Source organism: Elgaria multicarinata, chromosome 6, assembly GCF_023053635.1.
Source record: "Elgaria multicarinata webbii isolate HBS135686 ecotype San Diego chromosome 6, rElgMul1.1.pri, whole genome shotgun sequence".
In the NCBI taxonomy this organism is placed as follows: Eukaryota; Metazoa; Chordata; class Lepidosauria; order Squamata; family Anguidae; genus Elgaria; species Elgaria multicarinata.
In genome coordinates this window covers 22,602,958-22,630,570 of record NC_086176.1, presented here as the reverse complement: position 1 = coordinate 22,630,570, position 27,613 = coordinate 22,602,958, and the positions used below count along the sequence as shown (strand labels likewise).

Genomic DNA, 27,613 nt, shown 5'->3' with positions numbered 1-27,613 from the left:
ATTATGGCTTCGCGTATTGTTTGAACCATGACTTAGCATATTGTGTGAACCATTCCTAACCATGATGGCTCTACATCAGCCTTCCTCAACCTGGGGCGCTCCAGATGTGTTGGACTACAACTCCCAGAATGCCTCAGCCAGCTCTGCTGGCTGGGGCATTCTGGGAGGTGCAGTCCAACACATCTGGAGCGCCCCAGGTTGAGGAAGGCTGCTCTACATGGTTTAAACATGCTCACTAACCATTTGCTGCAAAAGGGTTAGCAGCCTAACCATGGCTTAGTGTACTGTGTGAACAGGCCCATTCTCTTACACAGGCAACCTGTTTGTTACAGCCTTGTCCAGATAACACCGTACAGTACATAGTTCAACCGTGGGAGATGCAAGGGCTAGAGTGTTAGTTTTGCATGCGGGAGACCCAGGTTCAAACCTCCGCTCAACTTCGAAGCTCCAGACGTGTCCCAAGTCACTGAACTCTCAGCCTAATGTACCTTGCAGAGTTTTGCGAGGCTCAAAGGCTTGTCTGAGCTCCCTGAGGATAAAAAAGAAAGAAAGAAAGAATGCAAAGGTAATAGCAGATCGTTGTGGTGATCTGACTTGTTTTCAGAAAGAACACAGGAGGTCAAAGAACCCAGTTCCTTTTCTGCAGCTCGGTCCCAAGAATGAGACGAGTGTGATGCTGAGTGCATGTGGCACATGGAGCTGTAGTCAGTCCCCAGCGTGATGCCCTCCCTTAATTCCCTGGCGCCATGGTTGTTGGCCACGTTGGCTGGGAATTATGAGAGTTGCAATCCAACACATCTGGAGGGCACTAGGTCAGGGGAAGGTTGACTCAAATCTTCGGCCTAGTGTGTGAATTGGCTCACAAGCGCATTATGACTGTCTGGCTGCTGTTCTCTTTATCCAGGTAGGAGACTTGCTGCCCTACAGTGACCCCAGCGTGGTGTTCATCTTCCTGTCGATCTTTGGCTTGGTGACCATCATGCAATGCTTCCTCATCAGCACCTTATTCTCAAGGGCCAACATGGCAGCAGCTTGCGGGGGGATCATCTACTTTACTTTGTACTTGCCTTTTGTGTTGTGCGACGCCTGGCACGACTACATCACCTTCTCTTTCCAAATATTTGCGGTGAGTAAAGTGGGGGAGGATTGCCGCTGCCAGCAAGAATGGGTTTTCCGCCTAGAGTGGGCCGACCTTCTGGGGCGTTTGATTGGGTGAAAAGCAAAACAGCCAATCCCAGGGGTGGGCAACTTGTGACTCTCTGGATGTTTTGGCCTATAACTCTCACCAGCCTTAGCCAGTATAGCTACCTAAAGTGAGGGATGACAAGGGCTGTAGGCCGGCCCCACGTTCTCCACCCCATGTACTAGGACCACTGAGAGGATTTTTTCGGCCTTCTCCGGTTGTTGTGTCTTACTGATCCCTTATGTAGATGTGCTTTCTTTTCTTTCTTTTTTAATATAATTTTTATTAAGCATTTTAAATACATAGCAGCCCTTCCCCAACCGAATAAACAAAAATCCGGAAAAACACGCGCACACACCAAAAGTCAATCCAAATTAACAGAACCAAGAACATTTAAATAATAAAAAAGGGTCAATAGTCATGATATCATATTCCTACATCAGCCAAAATGATTGATAGATCAACCTGTGTTATCTTTTAATAATGTGCTGCTTTTAATAATGTATTTGTTTTAAATGTTTTAATCAATTAAATGTATAATCTTCCAAGGGTTAGTTCACCTTTCAAACCTGCCAAGCTACGTGGCTTTCAAAAACACATCATTTGGGTTTGTTGATTTTTGAATGGAAACAGAATCCCAACGTTACCGGCAGTGGAACAGGAAATATTTCCCCATGGCTCCTTCCTACACTGCTCCAGGAACATATGACTTCCAGACAACATAAGGAGAGCTATCCTGGATCAGACCAAGGTCCATCTAGCCCAGCATTATATATCTCCTCATTTATTTTTTATTTTATTATTGCATTCATATCCCTCCATTTTTCCTCCAAGAAACCCAACGCGGCGTACATAATCCTCCTCCTCTCCATTTTATCCTCACAGCAACAACCCTGTGAGGTGGGTTGAGCTGAGAGTCTGTGACTGGCCCAAAGTCACCCAGTGAGCTTCCATGGCCAAGTGGGGACTAGAACCCGGATCTCCCGACTCCCAGTCTGACACTTTAGCCACTACACCACACTGGCTCCTGACTGCCAACCTCAGTACCGAATGGGCAATGATCAGGAAATAAGGAACGGCCTCATTTGCTCCCATCCATGTACCAAAATTTACTGGAGCAGTGTGGGAAGCGGTGCACACGCCCATCCAAGTCAGCTTTTACTTGGGGGGGTCCCCGTTAGGCATGGCTGAGCTAAGCCAACCAGTTGCTTTCATCTCATCAAAAATGTAATTCATTAATGCCCCGAGGATGTTAATGGGTGTGTTTTTCCTCTCCAGAGCCTGCTTTCTCCTGTAGCTTTCGGGTATGGCTGCGAGCACATTTCCCTGCTCGAAGAGCAGGGGATTGGGGTGCAGTGGAACAACATCTTCGAATACACCATGGAAAAACGCAACTACAGCCTAACCACTTCTGTGTATATGATGCTCTTTGATGCTTTGCTGTATGGGCTGATGACTTGGTACATTGAGTCTGTCTTTCCAGGTGAGGAGCCACGCTTTCATCTCTCTCCACCTTGCCCCCATTTCCTTCTATTGCCCTACTTCCCTCCCTGCATTTCCCCAAGGTCTGCCCGTCAACTGGGGCTTCTGCTGCTGCTCCAACCAGGTTTTCCTACCTTGGGAGATCACAGGAACAGATTTCTCGGAGGGCCAAAGCAAACATCGCTTGAAAGGCTCCTGCAACATAGGGCATGGCTAGACGAGGGGGTTGGAGGGGGGTGATCTCGCAATATGATGATCGCGAGATCCTCCACCCTCAGTCTACATGTAGCGCGTGACGCCCCAGGAGGAAGAGGATGTCGCGGCCGCCATTTTTGTTTTTTTAATGGAAGAAGAGCGCAGGAGTGCTCCGCTGCAAAATGTGAGTTTAAAAACCCCCCGCTCCCGCTCCCCCCACCCTGATGGGCACAGAGCTCCTGAGGAGCTCTGTGCCCCGTGTCCAGTTCCTGGCTCCATGCGGTTACTTGCGAGGAGCCGGGATGAAAACAGGACACCCGGCCACACGTTCCATGGTCTCGGGATCTTCCTGAGACCACAGGAAAAGTCAGGATTAAAGGGGAGGGCGATGTCCCGGGGAAATGGAGGGATCATCCCTCCCTGCTCCTGGGATCCCCTGTGCATCATGTGGACGCACAGGGACGATCCCGGGGCGATCTCCGGGATATCGCTCCATCTAGCCATGCCCATATATTGCCTAATATGGATAGCTATTCAGAGATATAAATCGCAGGTGTGTCTCCCCCACCCTGATCTTGGATAGAGATTGGGATGTTGGTGGTGGTAGGGGAGGCATTAAAGGGCCCACACCCTAGGGCCCTGATCCATATCAGGGCACCTGTGCTTACTCTAGAGTAAAGAAAAGGGGGGGAAGCCGTTGCTGCTAGCTACAACTTTGGGTCACAGGAATGGCAATGGCAAATTCTTCTTTCCACTGGAGATTGTGAGAGCAAGAACCCAGTCTGCCATCACTTTTAAGAGGCTGCTTATCCAGGAGGCCCTGTGGATTTGAAGCCTGAGGCAGCAGATCCAGAGCAGAGTGTCCTTGGCAGCTGTGGAGGACTCCTTTCTTCCCCACTTCTCATCCCCAACCCAGGCCTGTGGTTAGGGCCTGCTCATCCGCTTCTGTGGCTGGAATTATGCCCAGGGGGTTGAAGCTGCTCCTTCAGGGGCACTGGGAGAATATTTAGCCAGAGCCTCATTTCTTGCTAGGCAAAGGCCTCTACCCCTGAGAGTATATCTGAGTTTTGCATGAAATAGGACATGTAGATTTTAATAAGTCTGCATGCTTGCTTGAGAGTAAGTCCCATGGAAGTGTGTGGGATTTACTTTGAGTAAAAACACATAAGATTGCACTGTAAGTAGAGGGTCTAATTTTGCAAGCAGAATTCTCAGACCTTAAAAAAAAAGAATTTTGCATTTGAATTTACCCTTCCACAATCTATTCAGTTCAGTGAATATAAACGTTTCTTGGAATAGTTACTTTAGCTTTGCCATTTGATGCCGTTTTGAACACTGTCTGCAGCATATCTTACTGAATAAGTTGATTTCAAGCCTTCTGAGTTTTGCTAAGTTAATTTGTGTTGCCTTACTTTCCAAAAAGAAGCGGCAGAAACCTCCTTTTCCCAATCTAATTATGGTAAATCACTCCGTCGAAGCCTATATAAAGGCAGGCCAAAATAAGGCAAATTGATCTGCAGGGTTACAAATGGAAATTCTCAAAGGATGCAGAAACAAATTTGAGTGCTGGTTAAAATAAATGAGTTTCTAACTGTGACTCATAAACTGAAAGAAGCTGGTACTTCTTCCCCTCAGTACATATTTCTGATAACCTGTCCTCTTTCAGTATTTTGGCTCAAATGATATATTTGGTGGTTCCCAGACAATCGCCTCTGAGGAGTAACCAGGACGCTGACAAACTCACAACTCAGCCAAGATAATGTTGATGGAGCTAGTTCTGATATTTGCTTAATAGCCCCAGTCAGCGGAGGCTGGTGGCTGTGAAGTCAGTGGGGGCAGTGAGTCCGCTCCAGGTTTCAGTCGGAACCAGTCAATTTGGATTAGCGTCCATCCCTTGGATCGCTCCTTTAGAGTTCCCCTTGGCAGACTGTATGGGGCGTCTCCAGGGGAAGCCAGAGGTTGTCCTTGCAACCTTTTTACTTTAGAAGACGTCACCCGTTTTATTTTAGAATGCAAACTCTCTTCAGACATTAGGAAAAATTATATCCTTCCTTTGCTAGTTTGGATGAAGGGAAGATCATCCCTCGAAAAACTGTGTTTTTTATTGAATGGTTTTAACAAATATGTAACTTTTGGAACTGCTAAATTTCTTGAGCTCGCCCTGCTCTTGCGCACGAAGGCCAAGGGAATGACTGAATGAACGAATGTAACACATCTATGTGAAGCTGTGTGGTGGCTGGTTGCTAAGTACAATAAATTTGACTTGGACTTGGAAACTTGGAGCAGATTCAACCCCCCACCCCACCCCCATATCAGAGCCACCAGCCTCCAACGGCCCCAGTCGTAACACCTTGAGAATCATCTTTGCACATCAGAAATACTATCATTGATTCTTCCCAAGTATCACACAGATCCCTTTGTCTCCTGCCCAGGCCAGTTCGGCATTCCCAGACCCTGGTACTTCCCCTTTATGAAGTCCTACTGGTGTGGTGAGGAATCTGGGGAACGGCAGCCTCCTTCTGTTCAGGCAGCGTCCTCCGAAAGTAAGTGGCTGCTTTGCAAACTTCCAGTGATGCACAACCATGAGGAGTCTCCTGAAATCAAAAAGGAGAAGGTCCAATGAAAGACTGAATGAAAAGTCCAGGAAACGAGATTTAGTCGTTACGAAGTAGTGCAGTGCACGTTGTAGCTAGGGTCAGGATTTATTTATTTATTTCATTTATATCCCACTTCCCCCCACCCCTCTTGCAAGGAACCCAGGGCAGCTTACACAATCCTCCACCTCCTCTCCATTTTATCCTCACAACAACCCTGTGAAGTAGGTTAGGATGAGAGTCAGTGACTGGGCCAAAATCACTCAGTGAGCTTCATGGCTGGGTAAAGACTAGAACCCAGATCTCCCCAGTCCCAGTCTAACGCTGTAATCAATACACCACACTCGTTGTATCCAGTGTTAGTCTGACTTCAAGTAGGCCCATTGAAACGAATGGGATGGAAGACTTGCTTACTACTGGAACGCATCTAAGGCTGGTAGTAGGTCCAAGCAGAGTATGGAGTAGAGCAAATTGATGGAGGAGAAGTCTAACCAGGGATGATAGACTTCTAGGGATGCCCACGCATCCTTTGCTTGTTAATACAGTATAGGTATATTTCCCATAGGCACCACATCTCTGACTTCTAGATATTGGAGACAAAGAACAGAAGGAGGCCATCCAGGTCATCCAGAAGTATATCTGACCAGCCACTGTTAGGAACAGAAGGCTGGACTGGATGGATTTCGCTCTAATCTAGCAAGGAAATGCACCCGGGCCCTTATGTTCTATTGTCAGTGCCAAGATAAATCTAGTCTGAGCCTCCCCACAGGCAACAGGAAGCTTGACCTAACCTGACCAAACCTCTTACAAACCCTTCCCCTCCGAGGCTTCTTTAATGGAAGCCTTCCCAGCAGATCGGGCTTCCTGCCCTGCTCAGTTAGATTTCCAAGAACCGTGTCCCCCTGGATGCAGGAAATTGCCAAGTTCTCTTCATATCCCCATTTGCCCTCTGATCCCTGTTGCAACGGCTGCTCAACCCGCTGCGGTAGAAGCCCTGGAGGTATGACAATGTACTCTGCTTCACTAAGTGGATTTTCTCCTCCGTTCTGTAGTCTGTATGGAAGAAGAGCCGACCCATCTTCACCTCGGGGTCTCCATTCAGAACCTGGTGAAGGTGTACCGTAAGTGCAAGAAGGCAGCTGTTGATGGCCTGACGCTGAATTTCTACGAAGGACAGATTACCTCCTTCCTGGGACACAATGGAGCTGGGAAGACGACCACCATGTAAGAGGCAGCATTGTTGGCTTATCTGTTTGTGATGTTTACTTCTCACCTTTCCTCCAAGGAGCCCAAGTACACGATCCTCCTCTTCTCCGTTTTATTCTCACAACAACCCTGTGAGGTAGATTAGGCTGAGAGTCAGCGATTGGCTCAAAGTCACCCAGTGAGCTTCACGGCAGAGTGGGGATGAGAACCTGGGTCCAGTGTTCTAACCACTACACCACACTGGTCTTCTGGCATTGTGAAGGTGGAGCAAACAACTTCACGAGCCGTGTTCTACTCTTGCTTTGGACTCAGTTTCCCTTCTGTTGCTTTCAGGTCCATCTTGACTGGATTATTCCCCCCAACGTCGGGCACAGCCTTCATCCTGGGTAAAGACATCTGTTCCGAACTCAGCGCCATTCGACAGAATCTGGGTGTCTGTCCCCAGCACAATGTCCTGTTTGATGAGTGAGTGACACTGTGAATCACAGTCTCCTTATATCTTTTCATTTCTTTCTTAAACAGCAAACAAACAAACAAACAAACCCAAGAGTATGAAGATTATGTGTGTATGGCCATGTACACTGTGTCCCCAAAATGGGATCTCTGTGAGGGAGAGCTATACCACCCTCTGTTTCTGTTGTGTAGGGTACATTTTGCCCTTCCTCTGAGCTACCTCTGGGGTATAATCTCAGGGCCAAAGTGTTGCCTAAATTACGGCGACCATGTGGAAAGGAGGACAGGGCTCCTGCATCTTTAACAGTTATATAGAAAAGGGAATTTCAGCAGGTGTCATTTGCATGCAATGCAGCACCTGGTGAACTTCCGTCTTCATCACCACAGTTAAAGCTGCAGGAGCCCTGCCCTCTTTTGTATCTGGTCAAGAGGGCAGGGCTCCTGCTGAAATTCCCTTTTCTATACAACTGTTAAAGATACAGGAACCCTATCCTCCTTTCCATATGGTCACCCTAAGATGGCTCAAGTGCTAAACATGTTCTGAGACCGCTGTCTCTTTGTGCATACCATGCATCAGGTCATCTCCGCACATTCGCATGTTCACCAGAGACATCTGAAAGACAAACAGGAATGTGGTATTTTCTGTAATGAATGAAGTAGCCACTTCTGCCCTCTTCCACTGACTGTGCATCCAAAATATGTTCCCTTCAAGCCACCTTGGATAAGCTCTGCCGGCTCCAGATGTTCAGAGGCCCCAAACTTAAAGAGTTTATTTGGAAACAGTTTGTTTTTTGGAAGAAGAAGAAGAAGAAGAAGAAGAAAAAAAGCCCAGTGATATCCTTTTATCTGTCTTTTTCGTTGGTTTCTTTTCTTTTGTTTTTGTTTCTAAGCTATCCAGGCACAAGCTTCCAGTACATTTTTTAGCTGTGTCCACAAACATGGGACTTAGGTCTTTGCATTTTAAAAAAAGAGACCAGAAATTCTTTCTCATAGTTGATTTTATCATAGAGTGACTAGGGTGACCACATGAAAAGGAGGACAGGGCTCCTGTATCTTTCACAGTTGCAAAGAAAAGGGAATTTCAGCAGGTGTCATTTGTATATATGGAGAACCTGGTGAAATTCCCTCTTCATCGCCACAGTTAAAGCTGCAGGAGCTATACAAGAGTGACCAGATTTAAAAGCAGGCAGGGCACCTGCACCTTTAACTGCTGTGATGAAGAGGGAATACCACCAGGTTCCCCATTTATACAAAGGACACCTGCTGAAATTCCCTTTTCAATATAACTGTTAAAGATACAGGAGCCCTGTCCTCCTTTTCATATGGTCACCCTGTTTTATCATAAATCATTGGAACAAGAAATTTGCTTTATGACCATCATGCACGAATGGGGTTGTTTGCTGTGAATCCTATTTCATAAGATTTAACATATATGTGCAACTTGCAATCCACCAAGCTGAACACGACTCACCAGCCATGCTCAGCCTTCAGCAACCAAAGAGGCAATTCTATCAATCTTTATACAGCAGCTGTGTCTTTTTTAACCTTCATTTTTACTCTAGAATAGGTGCAGAACCCTCAATTTGGTTGGGACCCATGGTGGAGGAGAAAGGGTTAAAGCATCCCTACGCCCCTTCCCCTCCCCCAGGTCCCAATCCAGATTGGGTCCCCTGCATCTAGTCTAAAGTAAAAATGGGGGGAGAGACATAAAGTAATGGCTCAGTTCAGACAACATGTTAGTCAATGCAGTGTGAAAACTCCACTCAGTGGTGGAGTTTTTAGGAGGTACTCCCCACACAACATGTTCCAACTCCAACGTTATATGAAAGTGGGTTGCCGTTGAGTAGTGTAAAACTCAGCGCAGTGTTTGTTTGACAGTTCCTCTGACCCCTCTCCTATCCCATCATCCATTGCTGTGAAAAAACAATCCCGGCAGCTCTCCTAGAGCAGCACTTCCTCCATTGGCCACTCTAGCAAGGGAACTCTGTAGCCAGTGGGGAAACTCCACTCAATGCCGCAAGAAACTCCACAGAGCCCTCCAGGCAACATGGAAAACAACGGTTGTGCAGGAACTCTCCTCTGCACAGCATGGATATTCAGGGTGGAGTGTTTTTCAAAATAACCCCTTCAGACAACACATTTCTCAACAGTGAACAACTCCACCGTGGAGTTCTAAAACCACCATTGAAAATTTGTGTCATGTCAGTTTTGATCCTCAGGCATTTCTTAAACCTCTTGCTTTACTGCCTATCTGGGACTGCAAAAACAGGGCAGTTTGTCAAGCACCCGACAGAGTACGATTCGTTGTTGTTGGGGTCCATACACACGAGCTCCATAAACAAATGACCCCAGATTAAGGTCAAGTTTTTCAGCAAGTGGTGTAGTGAAGAGAGGTACCCTCTATTTGGAGGATGCAAGTTGACTAAAAGGGCCTGTTTTCTATCCCCCAACTCACTGTTGAAAATTCATTCAGATTTAAGATGCCAGAACTAGGATGCTGAAAAGTATCACCACCACCACTCATACATTCTTTAAAAACAGATAAAATTAGCTCTAAACTAGACATGATATGCAGTTTTCTGGATATTTCCCCTGCCTCTTTTTTTTTTAAAAAAAACCCATAAGCAACTTGGGATGGAGGCTGAGGAAGGAGGGGGAGAGATTTAACCCTCATTTCCCCCTCTTACCTACTTTTCTGTTTAGAATGGTCTTTCCTTCAGGCCGCTTTGCCACCAACTTTAAAATCACTTCACTGGCTGCCACTTAGTTTCCAGGCAGAGCGGTAAAGCAGCAGTTTCTGCAGCTGAAACTCTCCCCACGGCCTGAGTTCGATCCCAGCAGAAGCTGGTTTCAGGCAGCCGGCTTGGGTCAACTCAGCCTTCCATCCTCCTGAGGTCGGTAAAATGAGTACCCAGCTAGCTGGGGGAAAGGTAATAACGGCTGGGGAAGGCAACGGCAAACCACCCCACTATATAAGGCCTGCCAAGAAAACGTCAGCGAAACCTGGCGTCCCTCCAAGAGTCAGTAATGACTCAGTGCTTGCATGAGAGGTTCCTTTCCTTTCCTATTACCTTTAAAGCCCTACATGGTTTGGGTCCAAGTTACCTGCAGGATTGCCTTCTCCCATAGAATCCGCCCCACACACTCAGGTCCTCTGGGAAGAATTTACTTCAGTCAGCCAAAAACTAGGCTGACAACCATTACCCAGAGGACCTTCTCTTCTGCCGCTCCCAGACTGTGGAATGGCCTGCCGGGAGAGATCCACCAACTTAACAGTCTTTCTGAATTTAAGAAGGCCGTAAAGACTGATCTCTTCTGGCAGGCCTACCCAGTTGAATTTTAAGATGCCTCTTAATAATGTGCTGCTTTTAATAATATATTAGTTTTATATGTTTTAATCAATTATATGTATTTTATGGTGTTTGCATTTGTGTTGTACCCCGCTTTGTTCCAGAGGGAGAGGCGGGTAACTATTATTATTATTATTATTATTATTATTATTATTATTATTATTAGATGGGAGGAAGCAGCTTCGGGATTTGATTCTGAGTAGAAAAACAACTTGGAGGGAAAAGGGTGTAGCAATGCCTCCTGCTGTCTTTCCTCTGCAAACACACACAACAAAACTTAAACTTTTGATTAAGTGCTTTGCATGCAGAAGGTACCAGCTTCAATCCTTGGCATCTCCACATTAAAAGACCAGGTATCAGGTGATAGGAAGGACACTTTTCTACCTGAGATCTTGGAAAGCCACTGCCAGCCAGAGGAGACCACACTGGGCTAAATGGACAAAAAGAGTTTGACCTGGTAGAATATTCCTGCGTATCTTGTCTGTTTTGGCCCTCAGCATCGGAAAATATATTTTTCTGACCACATTTGCAACTTAAAAATAAAGCACGAGGCATCGACAATATTATCCCCCCTTTTTTTAACCAAAATTGTGACCGTTCTCCCCTCGCCCCCACCTAGGTTGACAGTGGAGGAGCACATTTGGTTTTACGCACGCCTGAAGGGGCTGTCGGAGACGTTGGTGAAAAAGGAAATGGAGCAGATGGCCACAGACGTTGGCTTGCCCCACAAACTCAAAACGAAGACAAGTCAACTCTCCGGTAACTTTCATTTATTCAGCCATATGCTATTAAGTTTACTATACAACCTGCATAGCTGTAAGAAGGGGACTTCTGGATCAGCCCAAGGCCTGCTACAAGGAGAATTGCAATGGACTTTCAATTTTGAGCATGTTGTATGTGTGCAGCCCACTGTGTTCTGTCTATATCAGTGCCTTTAACACTTTGGTTGTTTTTAAAGGGTGTGGTTTTGACATGAGTAGTGACCTATCACGCAGCTGAACCTATACACACAAACGTATGTATCTAGTATAGACCAGATACAAAAGAGGGCAGGGCTCCTGCAGCTTTAATTGTTGTGATGAAGAGGGAATTTCATCAGGTTCTCCATCTATATAAATGACACCTGCTAAAATTCCCTTTTCTATACAACTGTGAAAAATACAGGAGGCCCGTCCTCCTTTTCATATGGCCACCCTAACATAAATACACATAGGCCTGGTTCAGACAACATGCTAAACTATGCTGCTCAAGCACAAAATGGTTAATGGAATGCATTGACCTTAATGCATTCCATAAACCATTTTGTGCTTAAGCAGCATGGTTTAGCCTGTTGTCTGAACCAGGCCATACATTTTAAATGAGTGTTATAGCGCTATACCCTATAATGCCATAATGCAATTATGGCATGGTATAGAAATGCAATAAATAAATAAATAATAAAATAAATTTTGTTAACTATTAGGGGGAGAAAAACCCTTTCCATTTACTGCCCTATTTTAGTGTTATAGAGATATGCTATACTCCTATAATGCCATAATGCTCTCTCTCTCTCTCTCTTTTTCAAATAATAAATAAAATCCCCTCTCCATGCCCCACCATTTTAGCTAGATATTTAATAATGATGACCAGAAGGGGTTGTTTTTAAATGTTTAAAAGTTGTGATACTGGAGGAGAGCACTGTACCTCTATAATACTTTCCTTTTAAAGTAGCCTCTCTCTTTTTTTGCACTCCTCATAGTTACTTCTTTTTAAATTATTGTTATTAATCTGTGCTGCTGTTACTAAATGAGAAGCCATTGCTTGATGTATAGTCATTATGCTGAAATTTTTTAAAAAAATATTTCCTCTTGGGTCAAAAATTACTCAGTTTGTATCCTTTTTAGCTTGTCTCCAAAACACTTGGATATTTGGGATGCTTTATTTTCAGTCGTTTTCCTAATAATCCCTTACTTGTAATACTAATACTAACACTAATACTAATAATTCCTCCTCCTCCTCCTCCTCCTCCTCCTCAACATGACACACAGAATTGGTCTTTTCATTGAATGATCCACTAGTAGAGATTATAGACCAGTCCGCCCCTGCTATTCCCTTCACTCACATTAATCAGTTCCTTCCTGAAGGCATTGCAGCATCAAATGATAATTGTGAATCATCAGGTCATGAGTAATCCAGTTCCTACTCTGGAAGCAAAGACCTCAAAGCCCTCCCTTCCAGCCCTGCAGTCATTCACTCAAGTGCACAGCAGCACGTTTGCAGGCGCCTACGGATCATAGGTTACATTAGATTAATTCTGTCTGACTTTGCTTCCTAGGCGGCATGCAGAGGAAGCTCTCGATAGCTCTGGCCTTCGTAGGTGGCTCTAAAGTCGTCATTCTGGATGAGCCCACGGCTGGCGTCGATCCGTATTCTCGCAGAGGGATCTGGGAGCTCCTTCTGAAATATCGCGAAGGTACTTCACCTTTCCTCTTGCGGACCAGTGAAAAAGTTGCATCTGTGCTGTATGATTGTGCCGAAAGGGGAATGGATATGTAGGGAGCAGCCACAGCTCAGTGGAAGAGCACAAATGCTTTGCGTGCAGAAGGTCCCAGGTTCAACCCCAGGGCGGCGGAAGATGCTTTTCTGAAACCCCCAAGAGCCGCTTCCCTGTCAGGGCCAACAATTCTGAGCTCAGTGCATTTGTGTTGGCTTTCCTCCCACAGTGAGATAGTGTTGTACTAACTTCATAATGCCATTGTGTGTAGGTGTGGTTTTCATTTATTGGTTTTGTATTGCTTTTCATTCTCTTGTAAACCACTTTGGGATTTGTTTGAAATGAGAAGCAGTCTAAAAACATTGCCAATAATTCATTCTTAGACCACACCTTTCTCCGAGCACAGCCTTAAAACGAGGTAACTCTGCAGGCTTTGTGGGGCTTAGGTGGCAATCACAAGATGTAGTGATGGCCACCAATCTGGATGGCTTTAAAAGGGGGTTGGATAAACTCCTGGAGGCAAAGGCTATCAATGGCTACTAGCCCTGATGGTTGTGTGCTATCTCCAGTATTCGAGGCAGTATGCCTGTGTGCACCAGTTGTTGGTGAACATGGGTGGGAGGATGCTGTCGCACCATGTCCTGCCTTGTCGGTCCCTGGCCGATGGCTGGTTGGCCACTGTGTGAACAGAGTGCTGGACTAGATGGACCCTTGGTCTGATCCGGCATGGCACTTCTTCTGTTCTTCTGCTCTTAGGGGCATTTATACATTTCAATATTCAAGAGACAAACACCCGGCCTTGAAATGAAAATGGTTTCAGTACTTCCAGTGGGGTCCCTTTCTTATTGCTGATAAACTGTCCAGAATATCGAGCGATTGCTTGATGAATTGATGGCCAGGACAGGATCTCTGCATATTTTGCAAGATCTAAGGGTGCTGCTATCAGACATTTATTGTATCCTGCTAGAGGGGAGGTGTTCCTTCAAATTGGCTTACATGTATTCAGTTGGAAAACAGATCCAAAAATGGAACTGGAGAAAGAAGACTGGCAAACAATCTTGGAGAAATGTCCAGTTCTTTGTGTACCAACATAAAAGAACTGTCCTATAGAAATTCTCGCCAAGATGGTACACAATTCCCTCCTGGCTAAATTTAAAGCTTTCTCCTCCAACTCTTTGCTGCTTTCTTCCAGCGTCTACCACTTGAGACAACCACCTCACTCTGCCTCATGATAGGGCCAGCCCTGATTAACCCTTTCCTCCCATGCTGTTTTCCTGATGGAAATCACTCCTCCCTAAGCTAGTATTTTCCCTCTTAGGGAAAACATAGAGGTTCATGATCACTATGGCATGTTCTCGTCTTGTTTTTTAGGCCGCACCATCATTCTGTCGACACATCACATGGACGAGGCGGACATTCTCGGAGACCGAATCGCCATCATATCTCATGGCAAACTGTGCTGTGTTGGATCTTCACTGTTCCTGAAAACCCAGCTGGGGACAGGCTATTATCTGACTTTAGTCAAGAAGGATGTGGATTCTTCACTGAGTTCCTGCAGAAACAGCAGCAGCACAGTGTCTTACCTGAAAAAGGTACCACTTTCCAAAGCGCTGTCTGCCTTGTTCCCTTCTTTTAAAAAACAAACAAACCCTAAATGGGGAGACTGGTGGGCTTCTCAAGTCCAATGACCTTGTCTTCCTTTAGGCCAGAAAGAGTCCAGCTTGATAATAGAATGGAGTTACAAGAGACACTTTCATTTGGGGTCCTGACACAACTTCACTTAGCTACATTTCTTCTTTTCCACAAAGATATACTTAAGCCATTGAAAGGGAAATTTGCATTCCTTTTGAGATCATAAAAATACCGAGATTTGAAGCCCAGCTTTGGCTGCGATTTCTTGAAAAGAGTTCGCTCCTCTTTGAGCCTCTTCAGATGATGCCTCTTATGATATCTTTTGTGTGCTTGATAAGATGGAACCAGATTGCAGGTCACTGATGCCTTCCTCTTTCATGATATGTAGAGCCTGAACTCGGAGTGGCTGCATAAATACAGGACAGAGATTGATGTTCTTGGGTAGCTGCCAAGGCCCAGGCCTCCATATCCCAGTAGGAGGCCCACCTCCAATCCCTAGTGCTTCCTGGGCAAATACACGGTATTTGCTGTGTGTTCAAATACCATTTTTTAATTTTACATAAAATAATTTTTTAAAAAAACCACTAGCCAAAAATGCACATTACTCCCATTAACTAAAGCATAAAAACACACATTTGAGGGGATTTGCGCATTTTCGCAAGTGCAAATTTGCGCAAATTCAGGAATTGGAAAAAATCAGATTGCATCAATAAGCAGACTAGGAACAAAAGGCACCTAGCAGTCCGTGAAATGCAGATGGAACAGATTTTACAAAATCTATATATCCCTGGATGTAACCAGTTAAACCCTCCTGCTGATGTAACAGCTAATTTCCAGCCAAAAGGCCCACAAAATCTGTTCTAGAGGGTTGGGCAACCCCTCCAGAGCAGATTTTGAGGGGGGAGAGAAAAGGAGGGGGAAGTCTTGTTGGGAAACTGGAAGTTTGCTCATGCGTACGTCCTGTGCCGCAGTCTGCATGGATTGAAAAAGAAGGCTGGCGTTTCAGTCACATGCATTGACTCTGGCTAAGAACAAAACCACAGCCTTAGAGGCACAGTAGAATTCCTTAGAAATCAGTTTCCTGCTGTGTTTCTTTTTAAAAGAGAATTGCAATCTTCTTTTCGTTATTTTTTTTTTAATCCAGACTTTATTCAGATAGGAAATGATAACTGGATCACCCTTTCTTTTGCAACTAGGATGACAGCGTGTCCCAGAGTAGCTCCGATGCTGGGCTTGGCAGTGACCATGAAAGCGACACCCTGACAATAGGTGAGGGCTTTGGAAAACTACCACGCAATCAGGTGGCTTCTTGTGCTCACGCACATTTGTAGTTTATTGCTGGAGTGTGACCTTTCAATCCTCAGTTGTGTTGGTATTTGGGGACAGTTTAAATGCTTGTCATGTTCCCCTTAACCCCAATGCTTGCAGTAATGATAAGTAGGTGATATGGTCTGGGTACAGTGGGTTGAATTCAGACTGAGCGTCTGCCAGCAGTGACATCCCCTGAATGGAGTTCTGCTGAGAACATTCCTATGCAGGGCTGGCCCTATCATTAGGCAGAGTGAGACAGCTGCTTCAGGTGACAAATGCTGGGCAGGTGTTGGAGTAAAGACCTGTGTACCATGGCATTTGCTCTGTGTGCCCTAAGATGGCCTGCTGCCTTCAACTGCAGGGGAGGATGCTGTCCAATCATAAGTGTTGAAGACAGGTTCATCTACCAATCCAGTTGGAATGGGAGGGGCCCCATTTTGTTCTTGCTTCAGGAAGGCGAATTTCTTGGGCCAGCCCTGCTCCCATGGAAGAAAGGCAGGGAGGTAACTTTTGGTAATTTCACCCTCCAACTGCAGCCCTCAGCACCATGTCCCCCGTTACTCCAGAGTGTCTCCCAGCCCTCCAGAACATTTTTGAGGAACGCAGAAAGCTTCAGGGTGAGGGGAAATAGGTTTAAAGACATGCTCATCATTCAACCAGTGGGATTCCTCTGCTGGAACAGAAGCTTTCTGCAGATGGAAGGGGACTCCTGTTCACAGGAAGCAAAGTCTGGAGCCTATGTTCTGTTTCTATACATTCCATTGCTTTGGAATTAATGGAGAATCCTGATCTTCTCTCACCTCAGTACAATGCCCAGAGAAATAGGCACTTCAGTCATTAAAAATATCACCTTACTGTTTGCAAAGCAAACCGCCAGCACTAGAGGAATCTGATGGTGGCTTGCTTCTTCCAGATGTGTCTGCGATTTCCAATCTCATCATGAAGCACGTCCCCGAAGCGAGGCTGGTGGAGGACATCGGCCACGAGCTGAGCTACGTCTTGCCCTACGAAGCAGCGAGAGATGGAGCTTTTGTGGAGCTGTTTCATGAGATCGACGACCGCCTCTCTGACCTGGGGATTTCCAGCTACGGCATTTCTGAGACGACTCTGGAAGAGGTCTGTGAACCAAAACCCTTTTTAGGGAAGGAATAGAAACCATTCTGGAAGCGTGCGGGTGCTGTATGTTTGGGTGCCTAGCTGTTGGGATCGTGCAATTAGCCGTACTTCAGGGACTCATCTTCCATGCACGCTTGAGCTTGCATACGTGCAGAGGGTCTTTCCGCTTCTTTTTGAACATAAGCCTCATACGTCCACACCTTGCATCGCAAAGATTGTCTCAAAATGGTATAATATTGACTTGCCATATGGTGTGGGAGGGGGGCTTCTTTATCAAACTCAGGTGGCCCTGCTGCACATGTGTATCTAGACGTATAGGGCTCTGAAGTGCAGTCTGTGAACTCAGGGATACCCACAGGTAAAGGGTATCCCTGCCTTGGGTAGGAGCCATAGCTCAGCATGATAGAGCACATGCAGAAGGTCCCAGGTTTGGAACATAAGAAGTGCCCTGATGCTGGATCAGACCAAGGGTCCATCCAGTCCAGCACTCTGTTCACACAGTGGCCAACCAGCCATCGGTTAGGGATGAACAAGCAGGACATGGTGCAACAGCACCCTCCCACCCATGTTCCCCAGCAGCTGTGGCACACAGGCATACTGCCTCGAATACTGGAGATAGCACACAACCATCAGGGTTAGTAGCCATTGATAGCCTTTGCCTCCAGGAATTGATCGAACCCCCTTTTGAAGCCATCCAGATTGGTGGCCATCACTACATCTTGCAGTAGTGACTTCCATAATTTAACTATGCGCTGTGTGAAGAAGTCCTTCCTTTTATTTCTCCTGGATCTCTCTGTCCCCTGTAAGACTTTCCACAGTCATAGTCATCTGTATTTGACGGTATCCAATTAGCTGTCATGCAATAGCAGATAGTATTTAACTAATGCTTTAATTCACCTGGCTCCGAAATTGTGTTCTCTTTCGGCATGCTATGACATTCGGGGTGAGAGAGTAATATAGAACTGTGAAGATAGGCAAAACAGCTTACTGTAATTTGAACATTTCTGTCTTTCAGATCTTTCTCAAAGTAGCAGAGGACAGTGGTGTGGATGCAGAGACCTCAGGTAAACATGATGTTTGCAGTGTCATTTTTGGACCCCCTATGTGGAGGCTGGGGTGGTGGTGCAGGGGAAGCATTTCAGCATGGCAGCATTTCATGTATGGCCAGCCTGTTTGAAATCGTTTCCCCACGCGGATCAGCCCAAGCCTAGGGCAAATCCATGCCAGGAACAACGGCCTCCAGGAGTGTGTGGCACTCCTATGGGAACTCTTTGTGTGATGGGACCGATGAATATGTAAGCAACTTCGTTAATAGCGGTTCTCCAATCAGGATAGAAGAAAGTGGAGTTGATGGTGGACCGATTCTGGCAAACCTCGGTGAATTAACTTGCGCTTTTCTTTGCAGACGGCACATTGCCTGCCAGAAGAAACCGTGTCTTTGGAGACAGGCAAAGCTGCCTTCGTCGAGTCACAGAAGATGATACCCTTGACCCCAATGATTCCGACATAGATCCAGGTAAAAGATGAAAAGCGTCGGTGTCTATTTGTCTGCCTTCAGTGAAACATGATTGTAAAACGTATATTATATTTAATGGACCAATACAGTTGTGACTCAGTGATCACATTACCAAGTGAAGACTTGCGTGTGTGAATGTAGGGATGTGTAAATTTTATTAAATCTGCTCCGTCTGTGTTTTACAGATTCTTGGGTATCTTTTGTGTCATTGTCTTCTCATTGACGCAATCTGATTTTTTTAAACCAGAAATCAATTTGACTTGCGCTAATATGCCTTAATGCAAGCAGAATGAAATTCTGCATCTGCGCAAGTGTGCATTACTGCTAATGGGTACATGTGCGCATGCATATTAGTTCATGCAAATTTGTGCTAATCCCCCAGCAAAAGTGAGAAACTGGTCTGCAAGTCCACAGAATCCATGTGACTTGGAAAAAGGCGCGGGTTGAGAGACTAGGGGGGAATCCACACGTCGTACTGAGGCTGCTTCCATGCGGCCCCAGTGCACCTCGAAAACGATCGTGTAGCTTGCCTGTAAAAGAGACGAGGAAGAGGTGTCCTTGCCGGCGCCGCCACCCACCACCCCCCTCGCCGGCTGGCTCAGAGAGCTCGGCAGAAGAAGGCGGGGTGGAGAGCTTCTTCCACTCTCCACCCCACCTTCTTCCGCCGAGCTTTCCTCGCAGACTGGCGAGGAGGGAGGTGGGTGGCGGCGGCGGCGACAAGGACACCTCTTCCTCGTCTCTTTTACAGGCAAGCTACACTATCGTTTTCGGGGTGCACTGGGACTGCATGGAAGCGGCCTCAGTACGACGTGTGGATTCCCCTTAGCTCTGGTGCCGATAAAAGTGATTAAAATCTTTAATAGATTTATTAAAGACAAGAATTATTAAAGATTTTAATCGCTTTTATCGGCACCAGAGCTAGTCTTTCAATCCGCACCTGCACAGTGGTGCCTTCTTACCCTGCCAACTACACACATGACTTGGAAAAAGCCAGTCCGTGGAAAACCTGCAGGTCAGATTCATGGAAATCTGAAATCATTTTAATCTGCTGCTGGTTTCTCCAACATCTCTGTGTGGATGGGCTGCTACAGATTGGCCCATTGGCCATGATCTTACTATCCCTCATAGGTGACACCAAGAGCAAAAGAAGCAAACATGTCTTTTGAGTCTGAAAGCTGTAAGGCTTTTGGGTGGAGTGACGTAACTGATGCCTCTCTGTCAGCATGTTCGTACCCTTTCCCACATTTGCTGAAATCGGAGACCACATCCTACCTTGGGTGAGAGGGGCAAACGTCTCATGAACTGCCACTGTGTACCTGCAGAATCCCGAGAAACTGACCTGCTGAGTGGGATGGATGGAAAAGGATCCAGCCAGGTGACAGGGTGGAAGCTCACCAAGCAGCAGTTTGTGGCTCTGCTCTGGAAAAGACTGCTTATTGCCAAGCGCAGCAGAAAGGGCTTTTTTGCTCAGGTGAGATGAGTTCTGATTGCTAAAACTTTCAGGGTTGGTGTTCTGTTGGCATCTCAAAAGCTGCCTCTCATCTCTGTTTGTTAAATGCATCGTTTGAGGCTGGTTCTGTCTGCAAGCAAGCTTTATCTTAAGGCCAGACCAAAACATTCAACCAGGTTGTTTTCACACAAGGCTTTCCTTAAATCAGTATGTAATTCCTCCTCCAATTCTTCATGGACAATGTATTGTATCCAATGTTGATCCTACTTAGAGTAGACCAATTGGAATGAATGGGGCCTAAGTTAAGACTGACAGTGGATGCAACCCATTGACTACACGTTCCCCATAAATAGTGTGGAACAGGTTCAGTGGCATTTAAGCTTCACGCGTGAAAACCGTGAAAGTAATTTAAGGAATAGCCAGTGTTTTTAATCATCAATGTAAATTCTATCTATCTGTCCCCTGTAAGACTTTAGTCATCTGTATCTGACAGTATCCAATTAGCTGTCATGCAATAGCAGATAGTATTTAACTGTATCTGACCGCTGATTTGGCAACAAAATTTCGTGTTTGGAAATGAACTCCAGTCATTTAGCCAAGCTAAACAGGCCAATTTCAAATGTTGATCATGAATTTTGACCTCTACGTTTGGAAAATGGAGTGAACGTTGACATGTTTCAGTGCTGAGATTTGCGTGATTTCCAATGCACTTTGGAAGGATTTTCGCTTTTTCTTGTATATCTTTTGCATTGGCAAGGTTCAGCCTCATTGCCACTAGAGGGGAGCGCAGTTAAAGAAGCCCACATTTCGAGTGGATTCTGCCGGTGGTGCCCTGCTTCTAGGAGGGCTTAGAACTGGGCGCCTATTTTCATAGCTAGGTGAGGGTGGGGGCATCTTTATTGGGCATCGTTATATTTCTCAGAACATCTGAAGACGACTTCTCTTCTGTGATTTCAGATCATTCTCCCAGCGGTCTTCGTTTGCATTGCTCTCTTGTTCAGTTTGATCGTACCCCCCTTTGGGAAATATCCCAACCTGGAATTGCAACCGTGGATGTATGATGACCAATTCACGTTTATCAGGTACATATTATTCCATGGGGTGAAAACTCACTCAGCGGGGGTGATGGGAGCTCAAAATATATTTAAGAAGTCCAATTGAATGAAATCAGCCCATGAGGCAGCACAGAAGAAGCAGACATTATCCTAAGAATGTTGTTGAAAACAGAAAGACTTAACGTGGTTCCGAAATGCGAATAGGAAAATTGTTCCATGGTCTTCTGGGGCGGGAGAGAGAGGGGGGCATCCGTCAGATGAGATGCCACTGCAGAAAGAGACTTGCTTCTAATAGATGTCCTTTCAGGCAAAGAAGGCAATCTTACAGCCTTCCCCAACCTGGTGCCCTCCAGATGTATTGGACTACAATTCCCAGCATCCCCCAGCCAGCATGGAAGGTGCCAGGTTGGGGAAGTCTGCTTTAATGCATAGCGAGGCTCTAATGGGAAAACAAGTCCTCTAAATCAGGGAAAAACAAGGATCAACTTTAGAGGTTAAGATAAATATTGCCAAACTGTTAATATAGAAGATAATATTTATGGGGATTCTTGCTAGACTTCTGAGTTGAGTTTGTGTGTGTGTGTGTGCATGCGTGCATGCGTGCGCACATAGGGGTGGAATACATTGATCAGGGTTGTTCTAGAATGCAGAAATGCATGTTGATGCACACAGTGTTATGTGTGCATACAGTTGCTTGAGGCAAATGGCGTCTTCTTCTTCTCCTCCTCCTCCTCCTCCTCTTTCTTCTTGAACCCTTCTCTGTTCCCCTGCCTTGGCGCTTTGCAGTTTTGCTCTGCCTGCCAATTAGCCCAGAGGCCTGATTGTGTCCTTTTGATACATCCACAGCAATGACGGTCCAGAAGACACCAGCGCTCAGGAGCTGTTGAATGCTCTCCTCGATCAACCCGGCTTTGGGACGCGCTGCATGAAAAATTACTCCATCCCGTAAGTGGAAGCTTTGCAAAACTCTTGTGAAAAGTGAATGGGTGGTAGTGGAGAACACAGCCGACCTAAGACAATTAATACTGCTTTTAGATGGCATTGGAATCTATAGCGGATCTCTTGGAAAATGTGTACAGGGCTTTGCATCTGCAGCTTTGTGGGAGCTGCAGAATGGGCTATTGCCTGCAGAATGTGGCTCTAAAAATCTCAGCTTGCAACTGACGGTTGTAACGCCGTGCTTGAAAGTGCCTGGGCAAATCTGGTGAAATCTCAGCAGCCAGAAGAGTTGTTGAATATGCTTTCCAGGACAGGGCTTCTTCAGTACATACCTGCCGGACACCGATTAACACATAGCCAGTTTGTGGCTGTTTTTGACACATGACTCTGTAGCTGAAGGTTATGAATTGAGTGATCTCTCACACCTGAAATCTGCTTCCAGTGCAACTTGTTCTAAATGGAACCGTTTGACTGACCACACATTTTTCGCGTGCGTAATAGGCGATAGGACACGATGCTCCTGAACCCTGCTGTCCTGATGGGCAATAGAGTTTCTGAAAGGTGTTGATGTTCTTCTCTCTTTGTTTCTTCTTCTTCTTCTTCTTCTTCTTCTTCTTCTTCTTCTTCTTTCCTTTGTGCAGTGGTACTCCTTGCTCTGTGAAGAACGGGGACTGGAGCACTGATCAGTTGACCGAGGCAGACAGGGAAATCTTTCAAAACGGCAATTGGACTATGGAGAACCCCTCCCCGTGTTGCATCTGTAGCAGCGAGAACATAAAGATGATGCTTCCTCTGTGTCCTCCCGGGGCTGGCGGTTTGCCTCCTCCCCAGGTACAGGAAACTCTGTTTGCTTTTGCAATTCTGGAGCACGTAGAAGGGGGTTCACTCTTTAGACTGACCTTCCGTCAATACTTATAAAGCAGGGCAGGCAACTCAGACATTCTGTAGATGGATAGATAGGTTAGATCAATACATATGGTAGATTAGGTAGGTGGATTAGATAGAAGCATGCTATATATTTGTATGCACAAATACAACTGATTATAATCTGTACAAAAAAGAAACGCCAAGATCAGCGGAGGAGTGTGGCGATCTGATGGTGGTGGAGGCCTCTGTTCCTGGGGGCCCTTCAAGGCACTGCATGCTGGGAGTTGTAGGCTGTATGGGGGCCTAGGTCTCTGCATGAAAATGGCGGATCCATCATAAAATGGTAGATCTGTCATAAAATGTCTTTCGAGATTCAAGTATTCGAATCCAACGACCAGATTTCCACACACCTACTATAGATTATAGCTTACCATAAGAACCTAAGAAGAGCCATGCTGGACCAGACCACGGGTCCATCTAGTCCAGAACACTGTTCCCACTTTTGTCCTAAAATAGGCTGGCATCTCATGAAGATTCAGTCTGGCAAACAACACCACAGTGGCCAACCAGCTGTTGACCAGGGACCCACAAGAGGACGTGGTGCAATAGCACCCTTCCACCCATGTTCCCCAGCAACTGATGTATCTAGGCTTCTCACTGGATCTTGTCTTGTTCCAGAATTACATAAATAAAGAGTCACCATTGTTGTAACTACACTGAATCTCCCACAAAAACCAATTCTTCCAGTCGACTCCTAAAATGTGTTGTTTATTCAAATATGCCGCAATCTGCTTGTTTGTGTCCCCGCCCCCCATTATAAGTAGTGTCTTGTTTTTCCAGTTGTTAGCTGATAAAATTCTATCCACCTTTCCACCAACGCTCTGTGACTTTTCATAAGATTATATTTCAGGTAGCCTGAATGAATAACAAATGGCATTAAAGGTATTTCACTATTAATAATATCCTTGATTTGTCTTTTGGGCGTCTTCTCTCCCGCTGTCCCCCCAAACGGCCACAGAGAGTGCAGAACACCACAGACATCCTGCAGAACCTGACGGGGCGCAACATTTCTGATTACCTGGTGAAAACCTATGCACCGACCATTAGGAAAAGGTACCTTGCTGCTTGCACTGTCTGTCTTTATCAGGGGTCTGGAAACAAAGCCCTATGAAGAGAGACTGAAAGAACTGGGCAAGTTTAGCCTGGAGAAGAGAAGTTTGAGGGGAGACATGATAGCACTCTTCAAATACTTGAAAGGTTGTCACACAAAGGAGGGCCAGGATCTCTTCTTGATCATCCCAGAGTACAGGACACGGAATAATGGGCTCAAGTTACAGGAAGCCAGATTCCGGCTGGACATCACGAGAAACCTCCTGATTGTTAGAGCAGTATGACAATGGAATCAGTTACCTCGGGAGGTTGTGGGCTCTCCCACACTAGAGGCCTTCAAGAGGCAGCTGGACAGCCATCTGTCGGGGATGCTGTAGGGTGGATTCCTGCATTGAGCAGGGGGTTGGACTCGATGGCCTTATAGGCCCCTTCCAACCCTACTATTCTATGATTCTTCCTCCGTTGCTGCGACATTTCATTCTTACTCTTTAGAAACTGGAGCTATGGTTTTAAGTGGAATTTAAATGAGGCTTGGTGTCTTGGAATTGTGCACAGGTATAGCATTAAAGCTACAGGATCTAATCCAGCATTTTTCACACACAAAAAGAAATTATTATTATTATTATTATTATTATTATTATTATTATTATTATTATTATTATTATGGATCTTGGCCTTCAGGGCATGTAAGAGGCTGCAGCAGGGCTCTTTCCCCCACACAATGAAAATAACATTAGAAGTCCCAGGTTGTATATGGCTCCTTCCCATGCCAGCATCTCCTCTCCTTTGAACTGATGAAGCCCCATTGAAGTCAATGGGTCTTTACTTCCAGGTAGACATGCATAGGACTGGGCTGGAAGTGATTTTACCTTTCCCCCCTTTGCGTGCACATTGTACCTTCACCTTAGACTTGTTGGCAACCATTTAAGCCTCTTTCAAGTCCCATTTTCACATATCGTGTGATGTGCCACCTCTGAATTGTGTCTCAAAAACAGTTCTCATCAAAGGCACAGTGGAAGATGATTACTGTCCTTCCATCTGGTCCACTATGCTTTGGACGAGAGACATAATCTCTATTTCCTCTACAAACTTCTGTCTGGTTTATATTCGTTTAACAATCCTGTTTCTTCCAAATAATCCTGGGTACTGCACTATACTGAGGTGCTGGAAATTCACTATCAGCCCACCATTCACCTGGCAACCCACAAATCTAACAATTCTCAGGATTCCCTGGGAGTCGTAAAAGCTCTTAAAAGAGATACCCTAAAGGGCCCAACTGAATGTTAAGCTGCAGCTGAATGTAATGGAAGCCCACCAGCCCTTCTCCCTAGGAAAGAACCCCCATTTTCAAATGTATTTATCACTGTGTGTCACTCCGAATGTAGCTGTCTCTTATAAAGGGTGTGCCTACTATAACAAGCACTTTTCTTATTTTTTGCACCTACAGTTTGAAGAATAGGCTCTGGGTGAATGAATTCAGGTAAGAGCACCATTCTTTTTGTCTTTTGTGAGGCCGTTTTATCCTCATGTGTTTCAATCATGTCTCCTTCAGGATAATACTCACATCTGCAATAGGTTTTAGAACTTTCCAGCCTGGTTCCTATCGTTAGGTCATTCTTCACGTTGTCGTTTTTCACCGAATAATGTCATGTAGCCGAGCATGGGCAAGGGGTGGGGATGATACAGGCCAGTGGCATGTATGAACCGCTGACTTTGTATGTACACGTGCAAGAGAAATAATAACCAGACAGGACTGGCAGTTCAAGTCCATTCTTGCACAACATGGGGTTGGATTCGATGGCTTTATATGCCCCTTCCAACTGTACTGTTCTATGATTCTATTATATTCACACAAGCATTGGGAACCTGAATGTGTGAAGCGGCTAATACCATTATTTATTATGGATAGCTATCATACTACAAAAACTATGTTTGGTTGGATCCAGATTTAAGCTGGATCAACGGTGTTGGTGGAAATGGACTTCCTTCCAACTCCTTCCCACAGCAGCCCCTCCAGCCCCCTGAAAACGCTACACAGGGACACGATTCGCATGATCACCACAGCCCACCATGGCTCATTATTAAGCCCACATATTGGACATGGTGGGTTGCAGTGCCGGAGGGCACCAGGTTGGTGACTCAAGCCCCCGCTGCTGTGGCTTCTTGTTACATGTGAACCCAGCAAAGGTGGGTTGTTGGCGTCCTTGACAAGCCACCCAGAACTCAGGGGCTATTTTAGTGTTGCGGGTGGCTTGTCAAGCACCCCAACAACCCACCGTTGCTGGCTTCACACAGAATGGCAAGCTACTGTGTGCCCATGCCGTGCCCTGAATATTCAAAATGGCGCCCCCATGGGGAAATTCTCTCACAGTGGTTTCTCGTTCCATGTAAACTGGGCCAGAGAGTCAAGGGATGCTGCTGAATGGGGTGAGCTGTGTTGTGTGGGGAAGGAAGAAGCTCCCGCAAGCCAAGCCCTTCCTGTCAAGGAAGGTCCCTTCCACTGGTGAAAGGCAGATACTAGAACCAACCCCTGGTGCTCTGTTTCGTTGTGTGCCCCCATAGTAGACCCAACGGACAAAAGGATGCCTAAGCGTTTCGTACAAGACCATTTTTGTACTCAGTTCTCTCTTCCATGAAAGAAAACAGTGTGGTGTGTAACGGGTGGCATTTCTTCCTCCACTATGTGCACATGTGATGGGAATGTAGTGGCGTAGTGTGGTGTAGTGGCTAAGGTGTTGGACTGCGAGTCGGGCGATGCGGGTTCTAATCCCCACTCAGCCATGGAAACCCACTGGGTGACTTTGGGCCAGTCACAGACTCTCAGCCCAACCTACCTCACAGGGTTGTTGTTGCGAGGATAACATGGAGAGGAGGAGGATTATGTATGCCACCTTGGGTTCCTTGGAGGAAAAAAGGCGGGATAGAAATGATGATGATGATGATGATATCATCATCATCATCATCATCATCATCTGTCACCAATCAGTCTTCTGACTCTGTGTTTGTATAAATAAGCCTGTGTGTATTTGTCAGAGATTGCAGAGTGCATGATTATTTCATTTTCTTGCTCAGTATGAGGCACCAAAGATCTGTGCAGCCCAACGATGTAATCCCTTTTCGTTAGGCAGCAGACCAGAATTGCAAGCCTGAAATAACTGTGGGGGGAGGGAGGCAATGCTCCTTTAACAGGGGGAAAACCATACACACACACACACACACACACACACACACACACACACACACACACAAAATGTCCTTTAACAGTGTTTTTAATGTGTTCATAAAACACTCTGATTCACTGTGACTTCACAGTTCACAATTCTACCCCACCCCCAACGTATGTACTGTATAAAAAACTCAAACTCTCCATAATATTCCATGCATCTGATGAAGTGGGCTTTAGTCCACAAAAGCTGATGCGAGAGTAAGTTTGTAGTCTTTAAGGTGACACAAGACTCTGGGCTGTTTTTCATAGGTATGGGGGCTTTTCGTTGGGAGCCAGCAGCTCCCTTGTGCTTCCTCGACGTGAAGAAGTTAACGATGCCATCAAGCAAGTGAAGAAAATCTTGGAAATAGCCAAGGTAAGCTGCTAAGAGATTTCTTTGCAAGAGTCAATGACATCCCCCAGGATGGTTACGATATTAGGGAATATTTGGTGACTGTGCTTTGCTACTTCATCTG

General features: G+C 45.8%; 1 protein-coding gene across 2 annotated transcripts in view; it reads left to right on the top strand.

The window, feature by feature from the left end:
• The window catches only part of ABCA1 (ATP binding cassette subfamily A member 1), a 141,305-nt gene that overhangs the window by 93,387 nt on the left and 20,305 nt on the right, over window positions 1-27,613 (top strand). For both annotated transcript variants that reach the window (XM_063129135.1, XM_063129136.1), the window contains exons 16-34: window positions 905-1,126; window positions 2,462-2,666; window positions 5,293-5,403; window positions 6,507-6,678; window positions 6,994-7,125; window positions 11,083-11,222; window positions 12,778-12,915; window positions 14,308-14,528; window positions 15,765-15,837; window positions 16,793-16,995; window positions 18,011-18,059; window positions 18,401-18,511; window positions 19,834-19,982; window positions 20,919-21,043; window positions 21,863-21,961; window positions 22,597-22,786; window positions 23,841-23,935; window positions 25,380-25,412; window positions 27,408-27,513. In XM_063129135.1, coding sequence (XP_062985205.1) covers window positions 905-1,126; window positions 2,462-2,666; window positions 5,293-5,403; window positions 6,507-6,678; window positions 6,994-7,125; window positions 11,083-11,222; window positions 12,778-12,915; window positions 14,308-14,528; window positions 15,765-15,837; window positions 16,793-16,995; window positions 18,011-18,059; window positions 18,401-18,511; window positions 19,834-19,982; window positions 20,919-21,043; window positions 21,863-21,961; window positions 22,597-22,786; window positions 23,841-23,935; window positions 25,380-25,412; window positions 27,408-27,513 — 2,574 coding nt within the window. The remainder of the gene's footprint in view (window positions 1-904; window positions 1,127-2,461; window positions 2,667-5,292; window positions 5,404-6,506; window positions 6,679-6,993; window positions 7,126-11,082; window positions 11,223-12,777; window positions 12,916-14,307; window positions 14,529-15,764; window positions 15,838-16,792; window positions 16,996-18,010; window positions 18,060-18,400; window positions 18,512-19,833; window positions 19,983-20,918; window positions 21,044-21,862; window positions 21,962-22,596; window positions 22,787-23,840; window positions 23,936-25,379; window positions 25,413-27,407; window positions 27,514-27,613) is intronic.